Source organism: Alosa sapidissima, chromosome 18 (assembly GCF_018492685.1).
Source record: "Alosa sapidissima isolate fAloSap1 chromosome 18, fAloSap1.pri, whole genome shotgun sequence".
Classification (NCBI taxonomy): Eukaryota; Metazoa; Chordata; class Actinopteri; order Clupeiformes; family Clupeidae; genus Alosa; species Alosa sapidissima.
The window spans coordinates 23,894,406-23,918,741 of NC_055974.1; the positions used below are offsets into that span (position 1 = coordinate 23,894,406).

A 24,336-nucleotide genomic window follows, 5' to 3' on the forward strand; every position below is an offset into this window, starting at 1 on the left:
AGCATCAGTAGGCTTTCTGCATCATTCATTTATGATCACAGCTATGATGGCTATGACCGACTGAAAAACCAGTTGCATGAAGAGTCCTAGCGAGTGTGTTGAGGTAGGGCCCAGCCAGGAGAGTCGCAGATATGTGTAGCATGTTAAATGTATTAAAATTACATGTAGGCAATTATTATCAAAGGTTTACAATTTGGACCTAAACCTACACAAAATGCCTAAAAACCAAAGGGGTTCTTTGTGTAATCACATGTTCCAGTCTGAATAAGACCCCACAGAGGATCAGTGACACTTTCTTTCAGGGGAGAGTCAGGAAGATCAACTGAATAGCTTTTTAATCAAATATGTAAATATTACATAAAGTTTTAATTTCAGGATAACACCTTACTTTTCTGGTATCAGTACACTGTGCAAAAATATGTAAACATTATTAAATCCCCTCTTCAGACTAATTAATAATATTGTTGGCTATCTGGACCTAGACTTTCAACTGTTCCAACTACACAGGACTGTGTATACTTTTTCCAATAGAGATTCATTGCAAAGGTAACGCAAGTCACATGTATTTCCACTATTGTGTTGGAAGTGTTCTTTGTGTTTCGTGTATCTATCTCTATATCTATATCTTTATCTATACATCACTATACCTCCAAAAGCAAGATGCTTGGTGGCAGAAAAAAACATCACACAATTAAAACAAACCAACTTTGGGGGTCAAAAGTATTGCAGACTGGTTTATTCTGGTGGATTGTTTGTTTTACAGGTATTTCATGACCATTCAAGATAATTTCATTACAACAGCATGTCCATCAATTATCACACAAGACAATAACCAGTCTTTAAAAAATGGCCTTTCCAAAAAGAAAGCAACCACTGTGGCACTGCCTACTTTCAGAAGAAGGGGTAGGGTTTTGAAAAACTTCACTTCATGATGTGTTAGGATCCATTAGCAGTCTTTCTTTCAAATTCATAACAACATAAAATATAGGGCATACTGTAAAACAAAAAAAGTGCAGCATATCTTTTTTGAGGAATGAAATGATGATAATTTCTTGTGATATTTCACTGAAGCTCCTTTGGAAACGAGGTAAATATTAACTGAAGTGGTACGTTTCTGCATATTAGAACATGATTAATACAAAGACAAAACTTTTACAAACATAAAATGTCTCAACAGTGAATACTTGAGATACTATCTATAAGCATTTTGTACACCTTTTCTTTTTTTTGTAAATCTACACTATTGTACGAGAAAAGCATAGTTTAGATAGAAGCAACTTCAAAAAGTAAAAATATGCTGTGTGAGGACAGACACCGAATCGTAGACCATCGACGCACCGAAGTAACGCGTCCGCGATATTCACCGCCCCGCGAATACGCTGATGTAGGAACGCGTCACGAGCTGCAAAACAAACAATGAAAGAATCTTGACCGAGCAAGTGGAAACACGACAGTACAACACCTGCAAAAGAGAGCACACCACATAATAACTGAGTCAACTGGGGACTAGGGGTGCTACACTATGGCACAATAAACGACACATTAACATGATTTAAATTGATATTGATATCATGATTACTTAACCATTACTCAAATGATTTTGGAAACATCAATGATTTTCTAAACTTAAAAAAATAAGATAAAAAAATATATATTAAATATTACTATACTAAATATATACAAAAAATAATGGAACTGAAATTAAAAAATATATATATGTAAAAAAAGGGGTGCGCTGGATTTCTAACTCAAGACAAAGTGAGCAATGTTGCAGAACAGAATGCAACAAAAATAATCTTTGTACTTCTATTTTGATGTTTCCATAATCGCTGGAAGCCATAATTGCCGATTATAAATTGCACAACCCTACCGGTGACATGGGGATAGTTTCACAAACATGCACCTTATTGGTCTGAATAGCATGTGGATATTGGAAGCACACCACGTGTTTTGACTCACAAAGAAAGGTAGTACTGAACACAAATGGTTGTAGCAACCTCCTCTGGCAAAGCTAACAGGTGTGACTGCAAGTGACATAGACTAGATCCTGACTGGTCGAACGATTATATTTTCATGGTATTATAAGAAATAACATGACCCGTATGGCTCAGCGGCAAGGTAATAAACCTTTTTTCTTTATCGTGATAAATATTTTTAGACTAATAGATAATTCTCAAGACACAATTTTATTGAAAAGGAGTAATTCTCTGAACTACAGTGGCTCCTAATGCATATGTGAAAAAAGCTTAATTCATTTAACAGCTTTGTATAAAAAATAAGGCAGCTGGAAGAAAAGATCTGTGAAACATCTTAAACAAATCCAAAGGGTTTTGTGCTACTTTTTTTATTTCTATATCATTCATTTCACTATAACCTTATTTACATTCCCATAGCCAAGAAACTGCATTATACTCCATGGCATCATCCACTACACTTGATTACCAGTGTAGCCATTCAAAAGTAATTCATCTGATTGTAGCTGAAGTATATATACTCTTTTGATCCCGTGAGGGAAATTTGGTCTCTGCATTTATCCCAATCCGTGAATTAGTGAAACACAAACAGCACACAGTGAGGTGAAGCACAAACTAACCCGGAGCAGTGAGCTGCCTGCAACAACAGCGGCACTCGGGGAGCAGTGAAGGGTTAGGTGCCTTGCTCACGGGCACTTCAGTCGTGCCTACTGGTCGGGGTTCGAACCGGCAACCCTCCAGTTACAAGTCCGAAGCGCTAACCAGTAGGCCACGGCTGCCCCATTGGCTTGTCTGTACTAGCCGTTCATCTTGTAGTTCCATGGTATGGTCCTCTCAGAGTATCCATTGTCTAGCATGTACAATTCTTATTATTTGAACTAAAATCCATTTTCATATTTTCTGTATGGTCTTCTCCCACAGAAAATATGGCATATTAACGGCACACATTTAACTATGCCAGGATTTGTCCAAACTGTAACACTAAATAGCCACGATAATAAATAGCCATAATTTGAACCACATGGTTAATACCAACCAATCATATGTATGAGTTTGGATTAACATATTTACCCATGCCCTGAGCTGAAGAAAAGTCGAGGTAGCCCTCACCTGCTAAAAGGTGCTAATAAGCGTAGCGCGCCCGATCTGCATAGGGATCCCGCGGCAGGTCGTACGCAGAGGTCCGAGGAAGCGAAGAGACCGGGGAGAGCCGCGAGCGCTCGTATGAGTAGCCCTCTGCTTCGGGGGGCACGCGCCGGATTGGGCTTCGATCGCGGGAGTAGTACGAGGAGCCAGGAGCCGGTGGAGGGGGTAGGGGTCGCCGCTCGTACGGGTCGAGGCTAGAAGAGGACAAGCGATCCCTCATGATGGAGGAGGCGGTGGGAGGAGGAGGAGGAGGAGGGGTGGGCATGGGAACAGCGCGTCGATCTTCGAAATAACTGCCACCGTACGGACGCGCCCGATACTTCTCGTAGAAGTCCACCACACCGTACGGATCTCGCTCATCATAGGCGGAGCGGCGAGCACTGGGGTACCCCGGCATCGAGGCACCATAACTGGCTGCTGCCCCCCCATAAGCCGCTGCTTCGCTTCCGTATGCACGGGCCAGGCTAGGGTCCGCCGCCATGCCGTAACCCGGAGGCACACCGTAACCCATAGCGCCCTCGTAGCCCGTGGCGCCACGGCCGTAACCAGCTCCGCCGCCGTAAGCCCCGCCCCTGCTGATGCCGTGAGCGGGCACGAAGCTGCCTCCGAAGCCCGGGTCAGCACCATTGAAGCCACGATGAAACCCGCGGCCGCGACCGCCAAACCTCGGAGGACCGAATCCATTGGAGCCGCCGGGCCCCATGGCACCACCACCGTCACGATAGGAGCCATTCTGGTCCAAAGGGCACTCTTTAGACCAATGGCCTTCCTGCCCGCACCGATAACAACCCGTCCTCTCTCCCATCCCCGGCACGGTGCGCAGGCGGCTAGTCGAGAGCTTCACACTCATCAGTTTGCCTTGGAAACAGAGAGACGTAAAACAATTTGCCACTATGCCATGTGACTGAAAGGTTCTTATTGAAATAATCATAGAAAGTTTGAAATAAGAGATGTTGATCTTCTTATGTAGTCAGCATTATAAACTAGCTAAGCCGTATAACTTGTCATAGATCTTACCTGTTTACTTTTACTCAATCGATGTTCTGTATACATACACACCATACCTTTTAATGGGCTACGGTCTAGCGTGGAGAACACTGAAGAACATTGCTAGTGGAATGCATTCCTGTATACATGAGCAGCGCCAAGCCATTCTGACTGCCACAAACAAAACCTGACAGTCACTTATAACAAATAATTTCACATTCCTCCTCTTACCATTGACCTTTTTGAGCTTACTTACCTTACTTACTTACTAACAGGCCTATGGTTTCTTTGGAAGGCTGCTATTAATTTCATACCTACGTTAAGACACAAACCACAAGTGTGATTTCACCTTGAAAGGCTGTGTTGTCGAGACCACTGATAGCCTCCATGGCATCCTCTACTCTCTCCATGTGCACAAACGCGTAGTCCTTGACAATGTCACACTCTACCACAGGGCCGTACTCCTCAAACTTGGCACGAAGCTCCTGATTCGTGCAGCTGCTGCTGATGTTGCCTACGTGGAGCTTTGTGGAGGCCCTAGGTTTGCCTCGACTCAGCTCTACATTCATGGCCTGGCCGTTTAGCTCATAGTGGTGGAGGTTGCGGATGGCCTCTTCTGCTTCCGATTTGTCGTCCATGTGCACAAAGCCAAAGTTTTTGACAATGTCGCACTCTGAGATCTTTCCATATTGAGAGAACAGGGCGCGGAGTTCCTCCGTTGTTGTGTTGGGGGACAGGTTGCCTATAAATATCTTCACCATTTTGCTTGGCCTTTTCAACACACCCTAAAAGGCAAGAAATTAATCAACATATTCAATAAGAACAACTTTATTGGTTATGAATTTGCATGACCTTTCTAGTTCTACTGGTCATTAAATCTGATTTGAAAAACATTACATGCTGCCATCTGCACTTTAAAAGCTCAAACATCACTAAGTAGATTGGGGACCCTATGAGGACAAAGTGTGCTTTCTAGCTGTAGGCCTACCAGAGGAATGCCAGACAGTGCTTGACATGCAGTCCTCAGTGGGCAAGTGTGAGATCAAGTTTAAGCACACACTTTTAAGCATACCACTGTCCTAAATGAAATGCACCACAAGACAAACAAGCCTCTTCAGTTCTACGTACAGTGCATGACTAAAAGCCACATACTAGCTGTGAACCCAACGCACTTCATACAAGTATGGGAGGGCTTTCCCCAAGTGGACAAGCTTGAACTACCGCTATGTGAGTGTAGCAATAGACAATAGTGCACGAGCTAGCTAGCCCCTACTGAATTTTAACATCTAACGATAACGTTAACCAAGTATGCTATTGTAAACTATGCATGGAACAGATATTTAACAGTGCATGTACGTGCAAGATTTTCGGAAGACACCAACATATCAATTGGGAAATCCCAACACAATAAACCAATTAATTCATCAGTCACGCAATGACCCAACAACACTACGCTAGCAAGGTGCCTGCAAGTAATCGTGTCATTCAGTAACTCGCGTTAGCTCCGTCAATGTAGCAAGCTCCACGCTAAATAAAAACCTACATGCAGCACAATTTTGCTCTACATTATCGTTACGTATATAGCCTTGCAATTACTCAAAAACGCATACAATTACAAATGCATTTAAAATGTGTAGTGTTTGGAAATCTTTCCTCATACCTCACAATGGCACCCGTGGACTTACAAGACCGAAATGGCGTCACATGCACAAGCTATGATAGCTAATGGCTTACCATTGGTTAGCAAGCTCTTGCGGACACCACAAGACGCGCAAGGGGTGTGTGCGCGTACTACTTCACCTTGCTCACGGCGCGAAAATGTCTTCTGCACCGAACCCTAACTAGCTAAAATGTTTTAAATATATCAGACCCAACTGAAACTACAACATATTGATGCTAAAGAACTGGAACTAACCGTTATATAATAACCAAACAAGTCGCATTTCACCAAAATATTTTGGTTTATTACAAAAAAATAGTTCAAAAATGCACACGCTCTGAAACTGGTAGGAAATATACAAACTACAGAAAACCACTGCGAAGGGATCCACGGAGATTACCAAGGCACCCACCCAACAAGCCCGTTGGCGCAAAGATGACAGTCCTGAGTGACATTTTGCTCATTCCCACTTATATTGCTATAAAACTCTTTACTTCCAAAGTCAGCACTGTCAACAGAAGTTTTTCAGCAGTCGGTTGATGCAAGTCTGTTGGCGCTCTTGCCGGCGACAAAAAGGCTGCACCTTCCGTTTTGTACGTGTCACCTCTTCACGAGCAGTAGTTCTTGGTTTCTGCAGTCGAGACAGAACATACAATATGCAGACAGTCCCCAAAAACCAAACGTACAAATATAGTGACGGGCGAACACTAACAATGAGTACTTCTAGTCACCAAAAATAGCTTCAAGACATGGCAGCAATTTTATTAATTTAAACTTGTGTGAAACTTTGAATTTGACAGTTCACATTAGAGGGCACCCTTTTAAAACAGCCGGGGAATTCTGAAAATTGGAATGTTTTTGCTGTTTTGACTTGATAGCAGCTAAGCTTTTATCCACTCATAAAATCTTTAGGACCTGAAAAGTCTAGCAGATTGTCCTCACAACAAAAAGCTCACAAGCCATCACACGGACTGTCTGCACATCACATACATACACACTCCCAAACCAAAAGAGTCATAAAACAGGAAAGAAAAAAAAAATGGCAGAATTAATTTTAAGATACAATTGTGACAATTCCTGACAATATAAATGTGTCATAAGAATGACAAAGTGGACGTGAATTTTACTGTATTGTTACACAAGCAAGGCAAGAAACAGAACGCCCAAAAACACCCGATGTTACAAAATCATGTTCAGGAGTATGTGCCAGATTTTTTTTTTTAAAAATAAAGAAAAAGAACGCACAGAAGTAGTATTCGTAGTTACACACTGACACTGTTGCGATTTTAAATTCATAAATGATCAATGAACTGAACAATCAAACGGCAAAAGAAACTGAGGGGGAAAAAAACATCAGACTGAAAGATGTTTCCTGTAAAACATCAGAATCAGAGAAATTATTGGGTATATCAGCGGCATTCGCATGTGTGAAAGAGCAGGGCTATTAAGTCGACTAAGATAACCATCCACCAGCCCAGGACCAACACACCGTGCCCACAAGAGACACACGTTAGCCAGATCCACCGGGCACCTCTCAAAACGCAATTCCAAAACTAAACGGTTTAGCCGGGATCACGCCAACAAGCCACGGGTATGGGCGCGACGGAAATTCCTGCAGATTCAACACACCTAGAAAAAGAGCAAAGCATTTTCTGATGAGTAACGAGCTTTTTTTTTTTTTTAATCACCTTGCTTGTTTTTGTTTGTTTAAAGATAATGCTTTATGGCCATTTCTCTAGATTTTTCTGAACTCTTTGTATAAAGTGCAAGTTTTAGTGCAACTGTAATGAGAAGCCGATTAGCACCTATCAGATTGAGCACAAAATCACATGTCTGACCATTTTGGCACCGTTGTTGGCTCACCTTGGCGTGCATGCCTTTACATTAGTATGCATAGCGTGCTCGCTCTCCATAGGCCTCCCTGGACCGCGACACGGCATAGGAAGAACTCCTGGACACCGGGGAGAGGCGTGAGCGCTCGTACGCGTAGCTCGAGGTGGCACCGCCGCCGCCAGACACACGCCTTATGGGACTGCGGTCCCGCGCGTAGTAGGACGCGGAGGCCGCAGAGACTGTGGAAGCGCCGCTGGCCAGTGGACGGTCATACGGGTCGAGGCCGGAGGACAGCCTCATCCGTGACAGGACAGCCGAGGAAGGAGGCGGGGGGGGAGGAGGAATGGAGATACGGCGTTCGTCCGGGTAGCTGGAACTGTAAGGACGAGCCCTGTATTTTTCGTAGTAGTCGATGGTTGCCGAGTAGCGGTCGCGATCGTAGGCCGCAGACCTGTCTGGGTAAGACATTGCCGATCTACTGCCGTACTGGTCTCTGCCGTCACTACCGTAGTCCCGCGCCGGAGCGTAGCCAGGGTGACGGCTCATGGGGGACGCCCCAGGGTAACCCGCCACTCGGCCGTACATTGGACTTCCCATGTAGTCAGGAGGGACACGAAGCATCCCAGGGCCACCACCGTATCCGCCGGGGCCGCCCCTGCCAAAGCCTGGAGGTCCCGGTGGGTACCCCCGGCCGCCGCGGAAACCGCCTCCGTCGCCATAGCTACCGTTCTGCCCCCGTGGGCAGTCTTTGGACCAGTGGCCCGGTTTCCCGCAGACGTAACACCCGGCGTGGTCTCCCATTCCGGGCACGGTACGCAGCCGACTGGTGGACAGCTGTACGTTCATCAGCTTGCCTTTTGAGAAGGAAAAGAAGACAGGCATTTTCAGGACACGTTTTCGCTTTCTCTGCACAACCACTCCAATCTCAAGTCAGTTAAAAGGGCGTGGGGATGACAAGTTTACCTTAATGTACTGAAATTGAGAGAAAAGGTTGTCAAGGAGCACTACATAGGCTTGACTGGCAAAGCATTTCAGAACAGTTCGAGAAGTCTCATCAGTTGAGAATAAGACGCCAAAACATCTTCTCCAGTCATTTCATAAAAAGTAGAGTACAATGCTTCAGCACTGGGCCTAGGATGTACATACTACCACGCATTTGTCTTTACTGAATGTCTTACAAGGGTTGATTGCTGAATCAAAAGCATTACTAGAGGCAACAGGACGGCACTTGAGCACTATTGTATTCTCACTGCTACACAACACGCCGTTTCTACAAGACTGACATGAACCGGCTAGCCACCCTGTGCTCATAGTTTGTTCACCTTGGAAAGCCGAGTTGTCCAAGCCTTTGATGGCGGACAGGGCATCCTCCTCTCTCTCCAGATGTACAAACGCGTAGTCCTTGACAATGTCACACTCCAACACAGGGCCATACTCCTCAAACTTGGCACGCAGCTCCTGGTTGGTGCAAGTGGTGCTGATATTACTCACGTACAGCTTTGTTGAGCCCCTGGACCTGTTCTTCGGTTTACCCTTGCTAAGCTCCACATTGATGGCCTGACCATTCATCATGTGGTGATGAAGGTTGCGGATGGCCTCTTCTGCATCAGACTGTTCCTCCATGTGAACAAAGCCGAAATTCTTCACAATGTCACACTCAGTGATTTTGCCATATTCGGAGAAGAGAGAGTGTAGCTCCTCCTTTGTGGTACTTTCAGACAGATTGCCCACAAATATCTTCACCATTTTTATTTCCCTTTTCTTTTACTCCTGGGATTCAAGAAAAAGACAATCAATTTAGCAATTTCAATGACTACCATGTGCTGTTAATACTTAAAATACATAGCCTATTACCAAGACAGGTTACAGAGTTACAATAACCAAGCCAAAGAGTCCCCCACCATGACGAATATTGCCACCAACTTAACATTAATGTATACTCTTAGTTAAGAAATTACATGTCTGAACGGAGTTGTGCATTGATATTTAAAAAAAAAAAGTATTAGAAAACTCCATGTTTACACAATATTTAGACGACAAACTAGTTGTTACTTTTGCAGCGTATCGTTTATGTTACATGGTCTGAAGCTAGCGTTAACGATAAGTTAGTTAAGCAACTTTTCGGATCCGGAGCAATCTAGTTCCTAATTAGGTCTAAGGTTAAAATCAATAACTTGTTAGCTACCATCGTATACCGTAACATTGCACAAGAAACACGAGCATCACTCAAAAATAAGTTATAGAGGAGTAAGTTGGATAGCATAGTAAACGACAAATTGAAACCACCACATCCAGCCACATCACGCGGAATATTAGCAGCAACTAACTTTAGCATAACATGATCGCCAACATCAAGTAGCATTCATTAAAGCTAAAAGCCAAGTTTGACAAAAGTTCTGCACGGTCAATAAACCAAGTCGATATCTTACACGGTATTAACGATTTATTTGAATCCCACACGCTTGAAATGCCATTTCCAATTGCGGTGTTGTACTACGCAAGTTAGCTCACTTGACTTCTTACATAATGTAGATAGATAGCCATCATAGCCGTAGCTAGAAGCTAATCTATCCATTTCGTAGCTAGTAAACAGCACTAGCTGAGCATGCTAGCTAGCTCGAAAGGTGTTAGCCATCTGACGATGCAAAGTTGAGAGAACATGAGCAGCTGAAGTATTTCAGAGAAATCAACTCATGAAATACAATCCTAAACAGTACAATAAACATTGAGCATTTGTGGACAGTGCCAAGAACGTCCAGATTTGTCCAATTTATAACAATAAATCAGGAGTCTTACCCAAACTACGAATGCGGCCGCCAATTCAAATGAATGAAACATGAAATGGCGTCGTTACCACTTGCCTTGCATTTCCGGCTTAGAGTAGCGTCAATAAATGACAAAGAGCATTTCCGTTCTGATTTTAATATTATTACAGTTCAAAACTATTTTCTCACAAATACCCAACAAGAATGGCTCATTTCTGTTAAAGCACGTCGAATAATATCTAGGGATACTATTCTTTTTTCTCTGGCGGTTGGCTTTTACTTTGAATTTCTGTGAGCTACTTTTCCGGAAAAGCCAGTTATCTAATAATTCTGAGACAAACTTTTTGTCCTATCATTCCAGTGTATTACCAATTAATATTACTTCTATTTTCATACCCTTCCCGTTACAAGATACTTTAAACAGAACCAAACTTCATTGGGTCACTGTATTGCCTTCACTTTATTTAAGTGAGTCTGCTACACACAATTTACAAATTCACACGACTGAAAGGACAGGTCAACGTTAACATGTTTTCCATGGACTTTAGTTAAGTATGATTCATAAATCTACTGACAATGTTTACAACTAGTGTTTATATAAACGTTACAATGTTTTGCGTTAACATTGTGAAAACATCTGTTTGTTCAGCCCCTAAACACTTAGGACTACAATCTATTAATGACCCTACAAAATGGATGACTGACAAGTATACAAGTTGTCAAAATGGTGGTTTGTCTATTTCACTTTCATTTTGTTATACACGTTCATTACCTGGGATATGCATTCCTCCAGAGGTTCCAGGGCAAATTATAGCAAATAATTAATCAGTGAACAGGTAAAAATGAAACTTAACTCAGATATGTCGTTCTTTTGTCTTTATTAGATGTGCACAAATCCAAATTCAAGACTTGAAGCCACTTGTTAGGAAGGCCCCCCTCATACTAATGAAACATCTTGACCAAGGCCAGATAACATGTCTTATTTCAGTCATTCAGCTTAATTTCCAAATTCACCTCTTCTCAATTCAGCCTAAACTGAATTCAGTCTGGTTAGCAGGTGTATTCAGTATTACAAGGTCAGACTTCAAGCCTCCCATGGGATGAGGAGAGGGAAAAGGGAGCAGCACACACACACACACAAGGTTTATTGATTATGCATTCTCATGACCTTTATATGGAGGCACATGCAACATTGTGAATTTAGTCTAAAAAAAAAAAAAAAAAAACATATCAATTCAGTGCACATAAATTATGGTTTACCCAACTTACCTGTTACCAGCCCATTCCATGAACCTAATCAAACTGATCCCATTTACCTTCAAGTTCAGGAAACCCTGACCTACTGTATAGTTTCCTATAGAAATAATCATGGTGTCTAAATGAGATGGAGGGGCATGTCATGACTAACACCGTAACTAGGGATGGCTGGAGGAGAGTTTTGCGAGCCAAGATGAAGGCTACAAGGGACGCTCTGATTTACGTCGCATCAAACTGGCCTAAAACAGGCGACAAGGAGTGATCGAATAGTTAAGGATGAGCATTTTGTTCGCTTCAGACACGTTTGTGCAACCAGGGTGAGACTACTTGACTACCTTCCATTATTACATGGAGGGCAATATCATAACCTATCAGCATAGCATTAAGCAATAATGGGTCTCAACAAATTCCAAACGACGCTGCATTTCAATTCATTTTATTTAAAAAGACCTTAGCCAAACTTATATAAAGGGAAGTACGTACATTTTACTGCTTTTAGATTAATTAGGAGCTATCGAGTCACACTTACACACTCAAATCATTGTGTACTGTTTTACAGTTTTAAACAAAAAAGGCCTATTTAGCATTTTCCTTCACCAGATTATAAGCAATAGGCAATAAACAAAACGAATGTTGTGAAAACAAAAGTAATTTATTTTAAACGAATATACAACCACGGATGTATCAAATTAAAACCATATAGCCCATTACATTAAAAAGAATGTCAATTTTCCTTAAATTAAACTGAAAGCGTTCCGTTTCAGCTCACACAGTTAAGATACTGATTCTCAATGATGAAGAATGAAAACTCTCGTCTTAAACGACATCCAGTTTACATTTTATGCTATAAGGATTCAACCTGTCTTGCGGCATCTCAAATTCAAACAGATATAGGTATTCTATTATGGACAAGCAGGCAGAACAAAAAATGCAAACTTTACAAGTTTTAGCCAGTAAACGGGGAAACGTGACGAGACTAAAAGCGTGTTTTAAGGACGGGAGGTCCGCATTACAAACTCTTCCACTATGAGTCGTCGCCGAACGGAACGCACGTCGCCAGACGTAGGGATGCGTTATGCGCCGTGTGCATCAGGAGACGACGACGACCTTGTCGAATAATTTAAACCTGGAAAGAGAGCAAACCACATGAGTCAAGCGGCTACTACACACAAAATTGTTAATACAATTTAACTAACACAACTATTAGTTTCTGTTTGTTTTACATTCCTTCTTGGTTCAAGTTAAGTTTGAAACGTTTACCTTCTTGAGGTAATGAACATTTTTTTCCAACCACAGAATACTAGAACACATTCTTTACGTCGGCAAAACTTAAAATTAATGTCCCACTTTGACATTTCTTTGCTACTGCAGTAGGGCACTCACTGTTAGGCCACTACCATTTCCTGGGAGTAATATGTAAACCCAATCTTTATGGCACGGAGGGAGAATGCCTTCCAGCACACTTATCGCTTATCGCATCGGACACCTATCCTCACCTTGAGCACACGTGTGGCGCTGGCTGTAATCTTTAGTATGAGTAGCGCGCCGGAGGTGGGGGCGGCACCCTGTCTGCGTAGGGGTCCCGGGCTCGGGGCATTCCGTACGCGCTCCGGGACATGGACAGCGGTGAGAGGCGGGAGCGCTCATACGAATAGCCGTTGCCTGTCGGGGCCGCTGCAGTGGGTGGCGCCCGTCGGATGGGGCTGCGGTCTCGGGCAGCGTAGTAAGCGGACGGCGGAGGAGGAAGGGGGCGACGCTCGTAGGGGTCGAGTGTACTGGCGCCCAGGCGTTCTCTCATCAGGGCAGACGAGGGGGGTGGTGGGGGAGGGGGCACAGAGCTGACACGCCGGTCATCGTAGGACGTGATGCCATACGGCCGGGCACGGTACTTTTCGTAGTAGTCGACTACCCCATAGCCATCGCGATCATACGAGGATGTGCGATCGGGGTACGGGGCGCGTCTGGGGGGAGGGGGAGGAGGAGGAGGGGGGGCAGGGGGGTAGCCGTGAGAGACAGGGGGGCCAAACCGGCCCCTGGGATAACCAGGCGGGCCGGGTTCTGGGCGGTCACCAGGGAAACGAGGTCCCCAATAGCCTGCTCTTTCAGGGGGGCCATGTTGGTACTCCTCATCACCACCCCTAGGGCGGCTCTTTGAGATCTGAACATGAATCCTTTTGCCTAAATAAACAAGAAATTTAAAATTAACAGAAATTTAGAAAAAAAAAACGATTATTCCTCAATTCAACCAAAATCTTAACAGAAGTACTGAATATTTTAAATTAGGGTTTTTCACACTGCTAATTTACCTTGGAACTCAGCGTTTGCCAAGCCCTTCATTGCGTCCATAGCCTCCTCTGAATTGGGCATATGAACAAAAGCGAAGTTTTTGACGACCGAACACTCGGATACTGTGCCGTATTCTTCAAACAGTGCTCGCAATGCATCTGCAGAGCCCTTCTCAACATTAGCCACATGCAATTTAATTGGGCCCTGGTTCTTCCCATGGCTAGCCTCTACATTTATAGGTACACCGTGCAACTTATATAAATGCAAGTTGCGTATGGCTTTGGTTGCACTCTTGCGATCCTCCATGTGAACAAAAGCGAAGTTCTTGATGATCGCACACTCAGTCACTGTACCATACTGAGCAAAGAGGGCCTGGATCTCATCCGTTTCCGCCTGAGGCGGAAGGTTCCCAACGAAAATCTTCACCATCTTTGGTGCCAATTTACCTGGAAAGACAAAAGAGGCAACCATTAGAGAATGATCAAATAACTGGCAGTGATCAAAGGTAAGGTCACAAGAAGTGCTGGCTGAACTAATTTCTCCATAAACACCACCATACACGTTGGATGTACTTCATATGTTTTAATTTCACATACAAAAAAAAAACAAAAAAAAAAACATATATTAGGGGGCAAAAACCACCACAACTAACCTAGCAAAAGTACATTTTATTTGGTCCGTGGATGAGTACACATACCCATGCATCTTCCATACAGTAACATACTTAAATATATTCCATAAACTGAAACCAAACATCGTTTAATTTTCCTCAACAGACATAAATTATTCAAACAACATTCAGTCCCCATCTAATATTACAGGCAGTTTGACAGCAGGACCTCTGCTCGATTAACGTTTGTCGATATCGGGTGAATGGTTCTAACTCCTATCAGTATCGTCAAACCGAAAGCGGAAGCATGAATGACCCGGAAACTCGTTCTAGAAAATATCGAGACCAAATGCAAATACTGCTTAATTTCGAACAGTCGTGTCTAGGACGACGATCGTTCCGTCTGAAATCCGCCAACTCAACATGGTCGTGTTGGTCACCATAGGAAACCGTTAAGTTTTGCCTCGCACAACTGCCGTCAGCAGTCCTTCGGAGAAAGTGCTAGGTAATACACATGAGCCAACCAGCTAACAAGACGACGACAGCTGACTGGCGCCAATGTATACAGGCCTCTCGAGTAACGCTACTGGGGCCCAAAAGCAAACGAATCCCAGTATTTAAAATGCACAATATCGATGTGCCCTTTTCAAACCTCATCGAAGCATTACCACAAATAACATTACACTTGAGCTAAACAATAACGAAATCCAAAGTCAGGCAAGCACCAGAAACCCATGACGACCTCGTGCAAGTGTGTCCATGTTGTTAGCCTGCTAACCATTCTGGTAGTTAGTTAGCATGCTAAATTAGCTACCATACACACAAAAATTCTTCCTCAGTCTAAAAGTAAAATAAAATGTAGTGTGAATCGAGGTTCACTGGACAACAAAAACACCAAGTAATTTAGACTTAGAAATATTTTGTTGCTCGACTTGATTTGATTTTTATCACCACATATCAGTAAAAGATTAACACAAATCCCCTCAAAGAATGAATGGAACATGCAAGTAACCGCGCGAACCTAGCTAGTGTTAGCTAACGTTAACTGACTAACGTTAGCTAGTTAGCCATATTTTGAGGAACTACGAAAGCTAACTGGCTAGCTACCTTGTTGGATTACTCGTTCTACATTTCATGTTACCTTTGTTCTGGAAAATTAGTACAGTTGGTCAATAATATTGCTTTGCAGAGAAACTTCACTTTATTTTAAACGATAAGTATATGAACACAGAAGTGACTAACCTTTCCGTAGATGTGCGTCTCGGTCAAGATGGCCTCGGTCTACAATCTCTAATGTGATTCCGTCAACCTTTCACCAGTCGTAAAATCGTTCAGAGTCCGCCCATTTTCACAAAGGAACCAATCTGACACTGATAAGTCAGAAATCTTGACCAATGAACGGGGAACTGTGCGCGTTGCAAAATATGATTGGGCCAACCCAGAGAATGTCAGGCTCTGGCCAACCCTTTCTGCCCCGATATCCGCTGTATTTGCAATTCATAAGGGGAAACATCTGATTTTGTTGTAATAATGCTGTTTTGGTTACTTTTCATGGTAGGTATTCTGTATTTTAGAAAACAGACTTTATTCTGAGGTTTAATATATTGGTATCGAATTATGGTTTGATAAACTGAAGTCATACGAAAAAACACTACACTCCACAACACTACACTCCACACTTTCCAAAAAGTAATAATGCATACGTAAAACAAATTTCAGTGATATATTCCCTCCGTATTGCATGCCTTTTTGTCTTGAATAACTGAAAGCGAAAACAGAGTAATCTGTGGCCTGGTGTTGTTGCGAAACGCTGGAGTAAAACCTGATGTGGGTGTGACCTCTCCTGTTGTTGGTAGGCTCATCTCATTTGGTCTTTCTTCTTCAAACACCGTCTCCGAAGAAGCGAATCGAGCATCCTTTCATGAAGTAGAAACAACATTGGTATGTAGTCGGTCATGTGTTACATGTGACTTCGATGTGACTTCAATGACACGTGTTCATGATGTAGAAGCCTAAATGCTAAAATGTTGTGAACCTCTCATCTCAACAACGAGTGCACACGTTTTACAATTAGCTTCCTAGGCGTTAATTTTAATGTGGAATGACAAAAAAATGACACGAAAAGAAAAGAAAAGCCTTATTTTTGTGTAGACTGATGAGGTAAAATAAGAAACATTTGAAGCGATTGGCCTAACAATATAGCAAATGAATCTAATCAAACGTACTTGAAAAGTTGCGGCACAAAATAGACCAATAACGTAACATTCCAAACTGCTGAATTGTTCTTGTTGGGCTACTAAAATTATGATGTCAAAGGTCAGATAGCCTACCCTTGGAGATATGTTGTTTTCATCCAGTGCGGCATGGCCAAAGCTTATAAGAAGTCTATTACAGGAGCCAATTGTTTTTTTCTACCTGCAAATAGGCTAAAAGTTCTATTTCCAGATCCCACATTGTGTTTTTTGTTGTTGTTGGTTGTGACTGTGGATTATGCATTAAAGCAAAAATATTTGGAGAATCTCTGTACTGGTCCTTTATGTTTACTTATTTAGTAGGTATCTTTATTCAAAGTAATTTGCAGATGATTTGTGCAGCGTAGTAGAGAATACCGTGGACTACATGTAGTATAAGTAGTGCTGAATACTAGGGTTGCCAACTTTTTTGATATGAAAATAAGGAAGGGGGGGGTAGTTAAATGAATTATGAAAATTAGTGAAGACTGTCTAATGGCCTCCTTACACCAAAATTAGTTAAAAGTTCAATCTTTCAAGGGGCATTAGTTAAAAGACTTCAATCTTTCAAGAATCTTTCCGAAATCTTTTCAAAGTTGTTTGGTGTAAGGTGGCCATTAGGTGACACTTCATTTTGTGCATACTGTCACATAGTCTGTGCATGTAGTCACATAGCTCTTACAGGTAGTTTCATGTCCCATCCTGTAATGGGTTTTCAGCTTTGGGTTTGTATACATTTTTTTACCTTCAGTAAATGTCATGCTGAGGTGAGTTTAACAGGTGTCACCTTTACATTATGTAAAGCTGCTAGACAGTTGCTCCGGAGCTACTGTATTGATGTTGTCTATGTGAAGAGATCAAACTCCCAATAGACTTGCTTAAAATTGTGTTAGGAAAACAATTGTTGAATGCCAGTGTAGATTTTTAAAGGCTGTGTAATATGCTCTAATAAATTAATGTAGTATATTTTAAGTCTTATCAATTGCCCCTGGACCCCCTTGCATTTTGGGGGACCCAGAATTATTTCTGTCATAGGGCCCACATTTTCTAGCAGCGCCCCTGTGTGTGTGTATTGGAAGATATAGGCTATGGTAGATGTACAAGTGGTCTACTCGTGTGGGCCTATGCCAGTGTGTTTTTTTGAGTGAAAAGGATAACCTTCAAACAATCTGTTCATAACATAATACTGTGTTTGTGTCTTCTCTTAGGTTGGCAGCGAAGAGTGCGAAGCAGCCTAACCAAACATGGCAGTTTCTCAGACGGCGGACACCGAAGAGCTGTTGACCTGTCTACGAATCCAGCTGTACCATCCTGACCCTCAGAACATCTTTAACTCTCTGCCCATGAATAATAGGTTCAAGCAGGAGGCGGAGGACCCAGTGAGGTTGGGTCGGGCGGCCGAAGCATGCCCGTTTGTCCTGAATGACACCAAGGTCTCTCGTAAGCAGCTGGCTCTGATGGCTTTCCGTGCCCCTGGTAGTACCGAAATGCATTTTAACGTGCAGAACCTGAGTCGCAAAGGTCGCTTGCAGGTCAACGGCATCGAACTGGGACACCTGGTGGGAGCCGAGCTGCCCGACAAGGCTCTGATTCGCTTTGGGCGATATGAAATGTTGGTTTTGCGGGAGCCTGGAGATTGCGAGACCCACTTTGAGGTGCTGTTTGAGTGTCGAAGTGTGGCACCATCGCAGGAAATGGGTGTAGGGGTGGCCGGCACCACGGCTGTGATGGAGTCTGGAGATGTTACCCTTTCTTGGAGAGAGCCCAGTAATGTACCGACAGAATCAGATGAATGTCACAATTTTTAATGTGAAGACTACTCTTTAGTTCGCACAGCACCTGTGCCTTGAGTTCAAGAGTTGTCAGTGAAAGACATTTTTATATCTACTATGTATAAATCATGTTTACCTGTGTTGAAATGCTGTCTATTTATTCAATTATTTTTAAATATGAATTTGTTTGACCCATAAAATGAGTTTCCTGAGCTCAAGTCACTCCAAGGCTACATAGATGTGTAATAGCGGTCTTATACAAAGACTATTATGCTCTGACAAATTAATAAAAAAAAACAAGTTACATTTTCTCGTACAAATAACTTTTATCGTTTTGTGCCTTAACTTGAATGAATAAAATCAGAACAATCAGTTGTGTGTGCGTGTGAAACATTCTATACCCATGCGTCCTTAGAAAGATTCATGTTTCCAAAGTTTCACATTTCTTGCTCAGCCGGTTTTATGCCATACATATCAACAAGACCAATGCATATATCGCACAGTGCAAATGGCAAACATCATGCGTGCAATCATCGTTGGGGTCAGATAAAGATTCCGCAAGTATGTGTTTCACATACTTTAAAAACCAGTTACTACCTCAGGACTTTTAAACCAGTATAGACATGACACAATATGTGCATTGGTTGTTAAACTGCTACAATTCCATTGTGTCTCCTGCTACAAAACATGATATTGACTTGAGAATACAGCTCGTCTGCTTGTCTTGTCTTTTCTTATTACTTCCTGGTCATAATCTCAGGCACCTTTGCCCTCTCTGACCATTGCTTCCCCCCCCCACCCCACACACACACACACACACACACACACTGCTTCTCCTACGACTCACATGTGGGAATTTCCCAGACAGGCTCTCCCTTTGGATCAGCTAGTATTCCAGGAATCATAATTGTTAAAGCAATGGAAGGGTTCTAAAGTTAGACATGGTGCTTGTAAAGGATATATAACTGATACCAATAAGCAAGTCACATTCCTACACTATTCTTTGTTAGATAACAAAACATCACGCCAAAAGTTCAGTTTAGATAGTGGAAGAGTTTTTTTTTTTTAATTAAGCAACACAACGTAGGAAAATGTTGTCAATTTTCAATTTTTTAAGGTAAGAACTGCATTGTGTTGCTTCAAATGTCAAGAGATTGGACGCATGAACGGCTTGTGGACATGTATAAACAGTTCACAGTCAAAGACACAATTCCCTGCTGACACAGGTTTCCTCTCTGGTCATGCCTTGACCTCTTCTCTTGTTTTTTTCATATGTAAACAGCTGCACCATTTCCCTCCCAAAGGAGACACTTCATCAAATTTGACGATGACACAGCACATGCCGACAATCTCCCAGGGTTGGGGGAGGCAGGTGGCCCTGGTGTAAAGGAGCTGATTAATGTGTGGAAAGCCCATATTCACTCCCTAACATTCCTGTGCAATCATACAAGTCCCCTCGTTTTAGTGGAAACATTTTCTGACCACAATCAAAGGGCAGTCGGGTGAATTACTGAAGTCACTGACTGTGAATATCATGAAAAAGAAGTTACTGAATCACTCAAACTTATTTTCAAAAGAGAGTTAAGGCTTTATATTTTTATTTAATATTTGTGCCCTCCTACAATGTAAAGATGTGTGTGTGTGTGTTAAAGCTTTAGCTTTATGTAACAGAGTACCATTCCATTTGAACTACAACACAAAAACAGCATGGGCTTGACAAATTAGCTACATGCAGATTATGCTTCTGTGTATGATATTTAATCAGTGTCACTTTAGTAATATTGTTTCCTGATCATATTTCTTTTTGTATTATTATTACTATTATTGACCAATCTAGTAATCAAACAATTACCAAATGACAAAATTATCTACCTTATTTATTTTAGGACCGATAACCAACCTGACATGAACTTTTAAGATCATTGATATCCTTCAGAAGCCCAATACAGCAGTGAAAGGAAACTAAATGCATAAATCACCGCACAAAATGATCATGTCAGTTTGGGTATGGCGGTGGGTACACTGGCACATGCAGGGGCATCACCATCGGAGGTTGATAGGCCTGTGGTGCAGTGACGCAGACGGTTATCTGAGCATTGTTGGGCAGCGGCTGGCGCCTCTTCCTGACCTCCCGTGCCATCTGACACCAGACGCACCACATGCAGCAGGTGACCATGCAACAGTCGTCACACACAGAACCCTGGGAGGGGACGGGGGAGGTGTAGCAACAAAGGGATTCCAAGGGAAGAGGAAGGGATTCCAAGCACATTACATTTCATGGACAAAAGGCAAAGTAAAGTTGATAAAGACGTGCAGTGAAGTTTGTAAACGAGAAAAAGAGCAGTCTTGTAGATAGATAGATAGATAGATACTTTATTGATCCCCAAGGGGAAATTCAAGGTATTGTATGTATTGTATGGTCAGAGGCATCAGGTGTGGTGGTGGTGTGTGGATATAGGCTACTCAAAGGGCCATGCACTGACAGGGATAACCCATAGAACATAATGGCCATCATTATTATTATTGGGAGGGCCCATATTATATTCCTTGTAGGGCCCCTGCATGGTGCAAGGTTTTAATAAGCATTTATATAGCTCTTTTCCACTCCTCTGAGCAATTGCCTTTTTCATGCAAATTCCCTGCCTCACATTCATCCATTCACACTCTTTGCGTTAAGTCTCAGTTTCGATGGCAGAGGCTGCCATGCAAGGCGTCAACCTGCACATTAGGAGCACTTAAGGGTTGAGTGTCTTGCTAAAGGACACTTTGACAGGGTCAGGGTTCAAACCAACAGTCTTCCGGTCGCTGGACGACACTGCTACCCCAAAGAAAACTCGTGAAAATACATCAGTAGGATGTAGAACACCATGGCAACACCTCGTATACCCCAGCAACAGGACAGGTGGCAGTGTGCTGGTAAAATTTAAATTTGTTGTAAAAGCTTTTCTTGAGAATTAGAAAAGGATGTTTATCCATCCTTTAAATACCATTTAAATGAATGTGAAGATGATCCCAAGTTGCCATAAAAGCATACCGTAAAAAAGTGGGACATTATCATCGTGTTAAAGGGAACATCTAAAATCAGGGCTGTAGAGGAGGCTAAACGCAGTAAACAGTTTGTCCACCTCTGAAATTCCAGAAAGAGTTTATCCACCTCTCAAAAGAGTTTATTCAATTGCAACATTTAACATTCAAAAATACTGTATTATCCACATTCATAATATGTACACTCATCAACACTCTAGGAACCATTTAATACCACTAGTATTGTTATAAACATTGGACAATAACCTCCACCATCAAACATGTTCTGAATCCCTTTTTTAAAAATCCGATACTGCTAGTCCACTTTACCGTGATCACAGAATTCATTTATTTTACCACTAGACCCCTGTCTAAATGTAGGGCTACACAACTTTAAAACACTGATAAGAAAGGCTCATCATGTTTAATAAATGCTATGTCACACCCAATTTGTTGATCAGCCAGCTTCTGTTTTTAGTGAATGGCATTTGGCAATGGAAGATGTAACAAAATATGTGAAGACCCATGACCACTTATTCTTTTCTCTATAAACTCTTCAACAAGTGCAATACTTTTCTTTTTAAGTCAGGTTTACCATCAGTTTTGAAAAATAGGCCAATTCAAATTCCTTTTCATTAAAGTTCCCTTGAATCACCCTTTGCCAGAGAGGAAGTCCCAAAATAAAAAAAAAATGTTAAACTATTACTTCTGGGTAGATTGCTACAGTAAAAATTATTCAAAAGTTGATTGGACAAATGTGGAAAAGAATGGGTGGCTCGGCACACACACACACACGACTTACACATGCATGCACAGAGAGAGAGAGAGAGAGAGAGAGAGAGAGAGAGAGAGAGAGAGAGAGAGAGAGAGAGAGAGAGAGAGAGAGAGAGAGGGGGGGGGGGGGGGGGGGGGTGTCCATTTTCCTCAGGGCCATCTCAAGCCTGATAATCCCATCTGGCGCTCAGGCCACAGGTTAAGCGGCGGAGCACGCCATGCCAATTGCCAAGAATGGCAAAGATATCGAATATATAAAAACAAGATACATTTTTATTTGCTTGTTGGGTTGTTACCCCTTCTGACATGATTTTAACATTCTAGACTATACCATCACAATTACTCTGACCATAAATATAACTACTTCAATAAAATCATTACCTGAATACGGTTCCTCTCCCTCAGTGAGACCCTTAAGGCCAGGGCGATTGGGGGGACTGGTGCTGCGAGGAGCATATCCACCAGGGGGAGACAAAGACCCTCTCCCATTTCTTGGGAAGTACGACACATGAGACACGGAAGGCACCAGAAGCCAAAGCAACCTGCAAACACACACACACAGTATATACCTATACTATATATACACACACACGGGAGTGGGTGTAACTGTGAAGCCAGACATTACAGCATGTACCAAAGACCTTCACTCTTTTATTACATTATTTAAGTTAAATTATTATTCAAGTTAAAATATAGATTTAATTTTATAACTCCTTTAAAAAGGTGCCATGTGTAAGAATTGAGGTAAAAATATCCAAAAAATGAGCTACACGCATCAAAAGAATGAGAAGAAATAAGGGTGATGTCATTAAAAATATGACACGGTTTAGTGCTGCAGAGATATCAACCAGAATTAGCATGCTAAATTACTAGCCACAGCCCGACAGGTGTCATAATACCAGCTTCGGCCATGGGAGGCGGTATGCGGGCAACATAACCGCCAGCCAAACTGCAATACACGTTTCTCGGTTGTTACTCTAGGGTAGACCAACTCACTTTCTGGAGGTATACTGCCTCCATCTTTTATGGAATGTGGAGTATGAATTGATTTTTTGGCGGATATTACACATGGCACCTTTAAAGAAGTTGTTTCAGTGCTGAAATTCTTCCTTTGTCCAAATATTTAAATAACTCTTAAATGTCGGCTGTACGCACAGATGCCCATGTCCTCACAACAGTCGAAGAGCCCACTGACCCAGGGTTCCGTCTTAAGGTTCTCTGGGGAGCGGAACATGCCTGGCTGCAGTGTGACTGCTGGGTACACCGCCATGACAACGCTCACAAGAACACAGAGCTAAGTAGGGATGAGGTCTTCAGGGGCTCTAACTGATGGCAGAGGAGATGAAAGTCTAATGGACTGAGAATACAAACAGAATCACCTTTAATTACATTCAGTAGACACTGCTGTTCAAACAGCTGAAACACAAATGACTGCTCTGAAGTCAGAATTAGAGAACCACTCTTCAGCTTTCCACCATTCCACAGAGGAAAATGTTTTTTTTTTTTGCACTGTGTACTTTCGATCTTGAACGGCAAAACTATTGCTGCTCCAACATTATTATTGGAGAAAATGGAGCCTGCAAGCTTTAATTTAAAACGCCTTCAAGATCACTTGGCTATTCAGTAGGCCTACCCTATTACCATTAGTCAACATGTCAGACAAATTCAGCCATAAAGGCCATTTTTAACATCCAAGAAGCATATAGCATATACTTTTATCCAAAGTGACTTACAGAATGAGGAACTTTCAACTAACTAATTTGTTTTGGGAATCAGAAAGTAGAATGTGTCTAAATCAGAATAGCCCACACATTTCACTAAAGCCTTAGGACTTCCAGCAAAAGGCCCAAAGCACTGCATCCATCTGAACAACTGTTTTAAAAAAAAAAAAAAAAAAAAAAAAAAAAAAAAAAACACAATATACCAACCCCCTCCTTTTTTTTTTTACTTCATTTTGCAGGCAACTTACATGTCAGCTATATTACAAGGGCCATTGTCCCCGCAGAGAAACTAACAGC

At 42.3% G+C, this 24,336-nt stretch overlaps 5 protein-coding genes across 9 annotated transcripts; 1 reads left to right on the plus strand and 4 right to left on the minus strand.

Annotated features, from left to right (window-relative positions):
• Window positions 1-706: 706 nt before the first annotated feature.
• Window positions 707-5,909, minus strand: rbm4.1 (RNA binding motif protein 4.1). 3 transcript variants are annotated; one of them, XM_042071096.1, is made up of 4 exons: window positions 5,767-5,909; window positions 4,456-4,891; window positions 3,084-3,977; window positions 1,257-1,402 (listed from the first exon to the last, which is right to left on the minus strand). In XM_042071096.1, exons 2-3 carry the CDS (start codon window positions 4,865-4,867, stop codon window positions 3,097-3,099), a joined length of 1,293 nt encoding a protein of 430 aa, XP_041927030.1. In that variant the 5' UTR covers window positions 4,868-4,891; window positions 5,767-5,909; the 3' UTR covers window positions 1,257-1,402; window positions 3,084-3,096. The 3 variants fall into 3 exon arrangements, with proteins under 3 accessions (XP_041927031.1, XP_041927030.1, XP_041927029.1); XM_042071097.1 differs by lacking the exon at window positions 3,084-3,977 and having other exon boundaries at window positions 707-1,402; XM_042071095.1 differs by lacking the exon at window positions 1,257-1,402 and having other exon boundaries at window positions 2,633-3,977.
• A 139-nt stretch (window positions 5,910-6,048) lies between these two features.
• LOC121690511 (RNA-binding protein 4.1-like) lies at window positions 6,049-10,537 on the minus strand. 3 transcript variants are annotated; one of them, XM_042071098.1, is made up of 4 exons: window positions 10,396-10,537; window positions 8,922-9,369; window positions 7,630-8,453; window positions 6,049-7,395 (listed from the first exon to the last, which is right to left on the minus strand). In XM_042071098.1, the coding sequence occupies exons 2-3, from the start codon at window positions 9,343-9,345 to the stop codon at window positions 7,651-7,653; spliced, it is 1,227 nt and encodes a 408-aa protein (XP_041927032.1). In that variant the 5' UTR covers window positions 9,346-9,369; window positions 10,396-10,537; the 3' UTR covers window positions 6,049-7,395; window positions 7,630-7,650. The 3 variants fall into 3 exon arrangements, with proteins under 3 accessions (XP_041927032.1, XP_041927033.1, XP_041927034.1); XM_042071099.1 differs by lacking the exon at window positions 10,396-10,537 and adding an exon at window positions 10,029-10,161; XM_042071100.1 differs by lacking the exon at window positions 10,396-10,537 and adding an exon at window positions 9,927-9,950.
• Window positions 10,538-12,041: 1,504 nt separating this feature from the next.
• rbm4.3 (RNA binding motif protein 4.3) lies at window positions 12,042-15,792 on the minus strand. The gene is made up of 4 exons (XM_042069020.1): window positions 15,760-15,792; window positions 13,928-14,353; window positions 13,118-13,799; window positions 12,042-12,747 (listed from the first exon to the last, which is right to left on the minus strand). Exons 2-3 carry the CDS (start codon window positions 14,334-14,336, stop codon window positions 13,150-13,152), a joined length of 1,059 nt encoding a protein of 352 aa, XP_041924954.1. The 5' UTR covers window positions 14,337-14,353; window positions 15,760-15,792; the 3' UTR covers window positions 12,042-12,747; window positions 13,118-13,149.
• A 210-nt stretch (window positions 15,793-16,002) lies between these two features.
• On the plus strand, window positions 16,003-18,895 carry tifa (TRAF interacting protein with forkhead associated domain). Its single transcript, XM_042069023.1, has 3 exons — window positions 16,003-16,071; window positions 16,374-16,458; window positions 17,957-18,895. Exon 3 carries the CDS (start codon window positions 17,993-17,995, stop codon window positions 18,554-18,556), a length of 564 nt encoding a protein of 187 aa, XP_041924957.1. The 5' UTR covers window positions 16,003-16,071; window positions 16,374-16,458; window positions 17,957-17,992; the 3' UTR covers window positions 18,557-18,895.
• Window positions 18,896-20,507: 1,612 nt separating this feature from the next.
• LOC121690326 (cornifelin homolog) lies at window positions 20,508-23,588 on the minus strand. The gene is made up of 3 exons (XM_042070811.1): window positions 23,474-23,588; window positions 22,700-22,860; window positions 20,508-20,720 (listed from the first exon to the last, which is right to left on the minus strand). Exons 1-3 carry the CDS (start codon window positions 23,586-23,588, stop codon window positions 20,517-20,519), a joined length of 480 nt encoding a protein of 159 aa, XP_041926745.1. The 3' UTR covers window positions 20,508-20,516.
• Window positions 23,589-24,336: the final 748 nt, after the last annotated feature.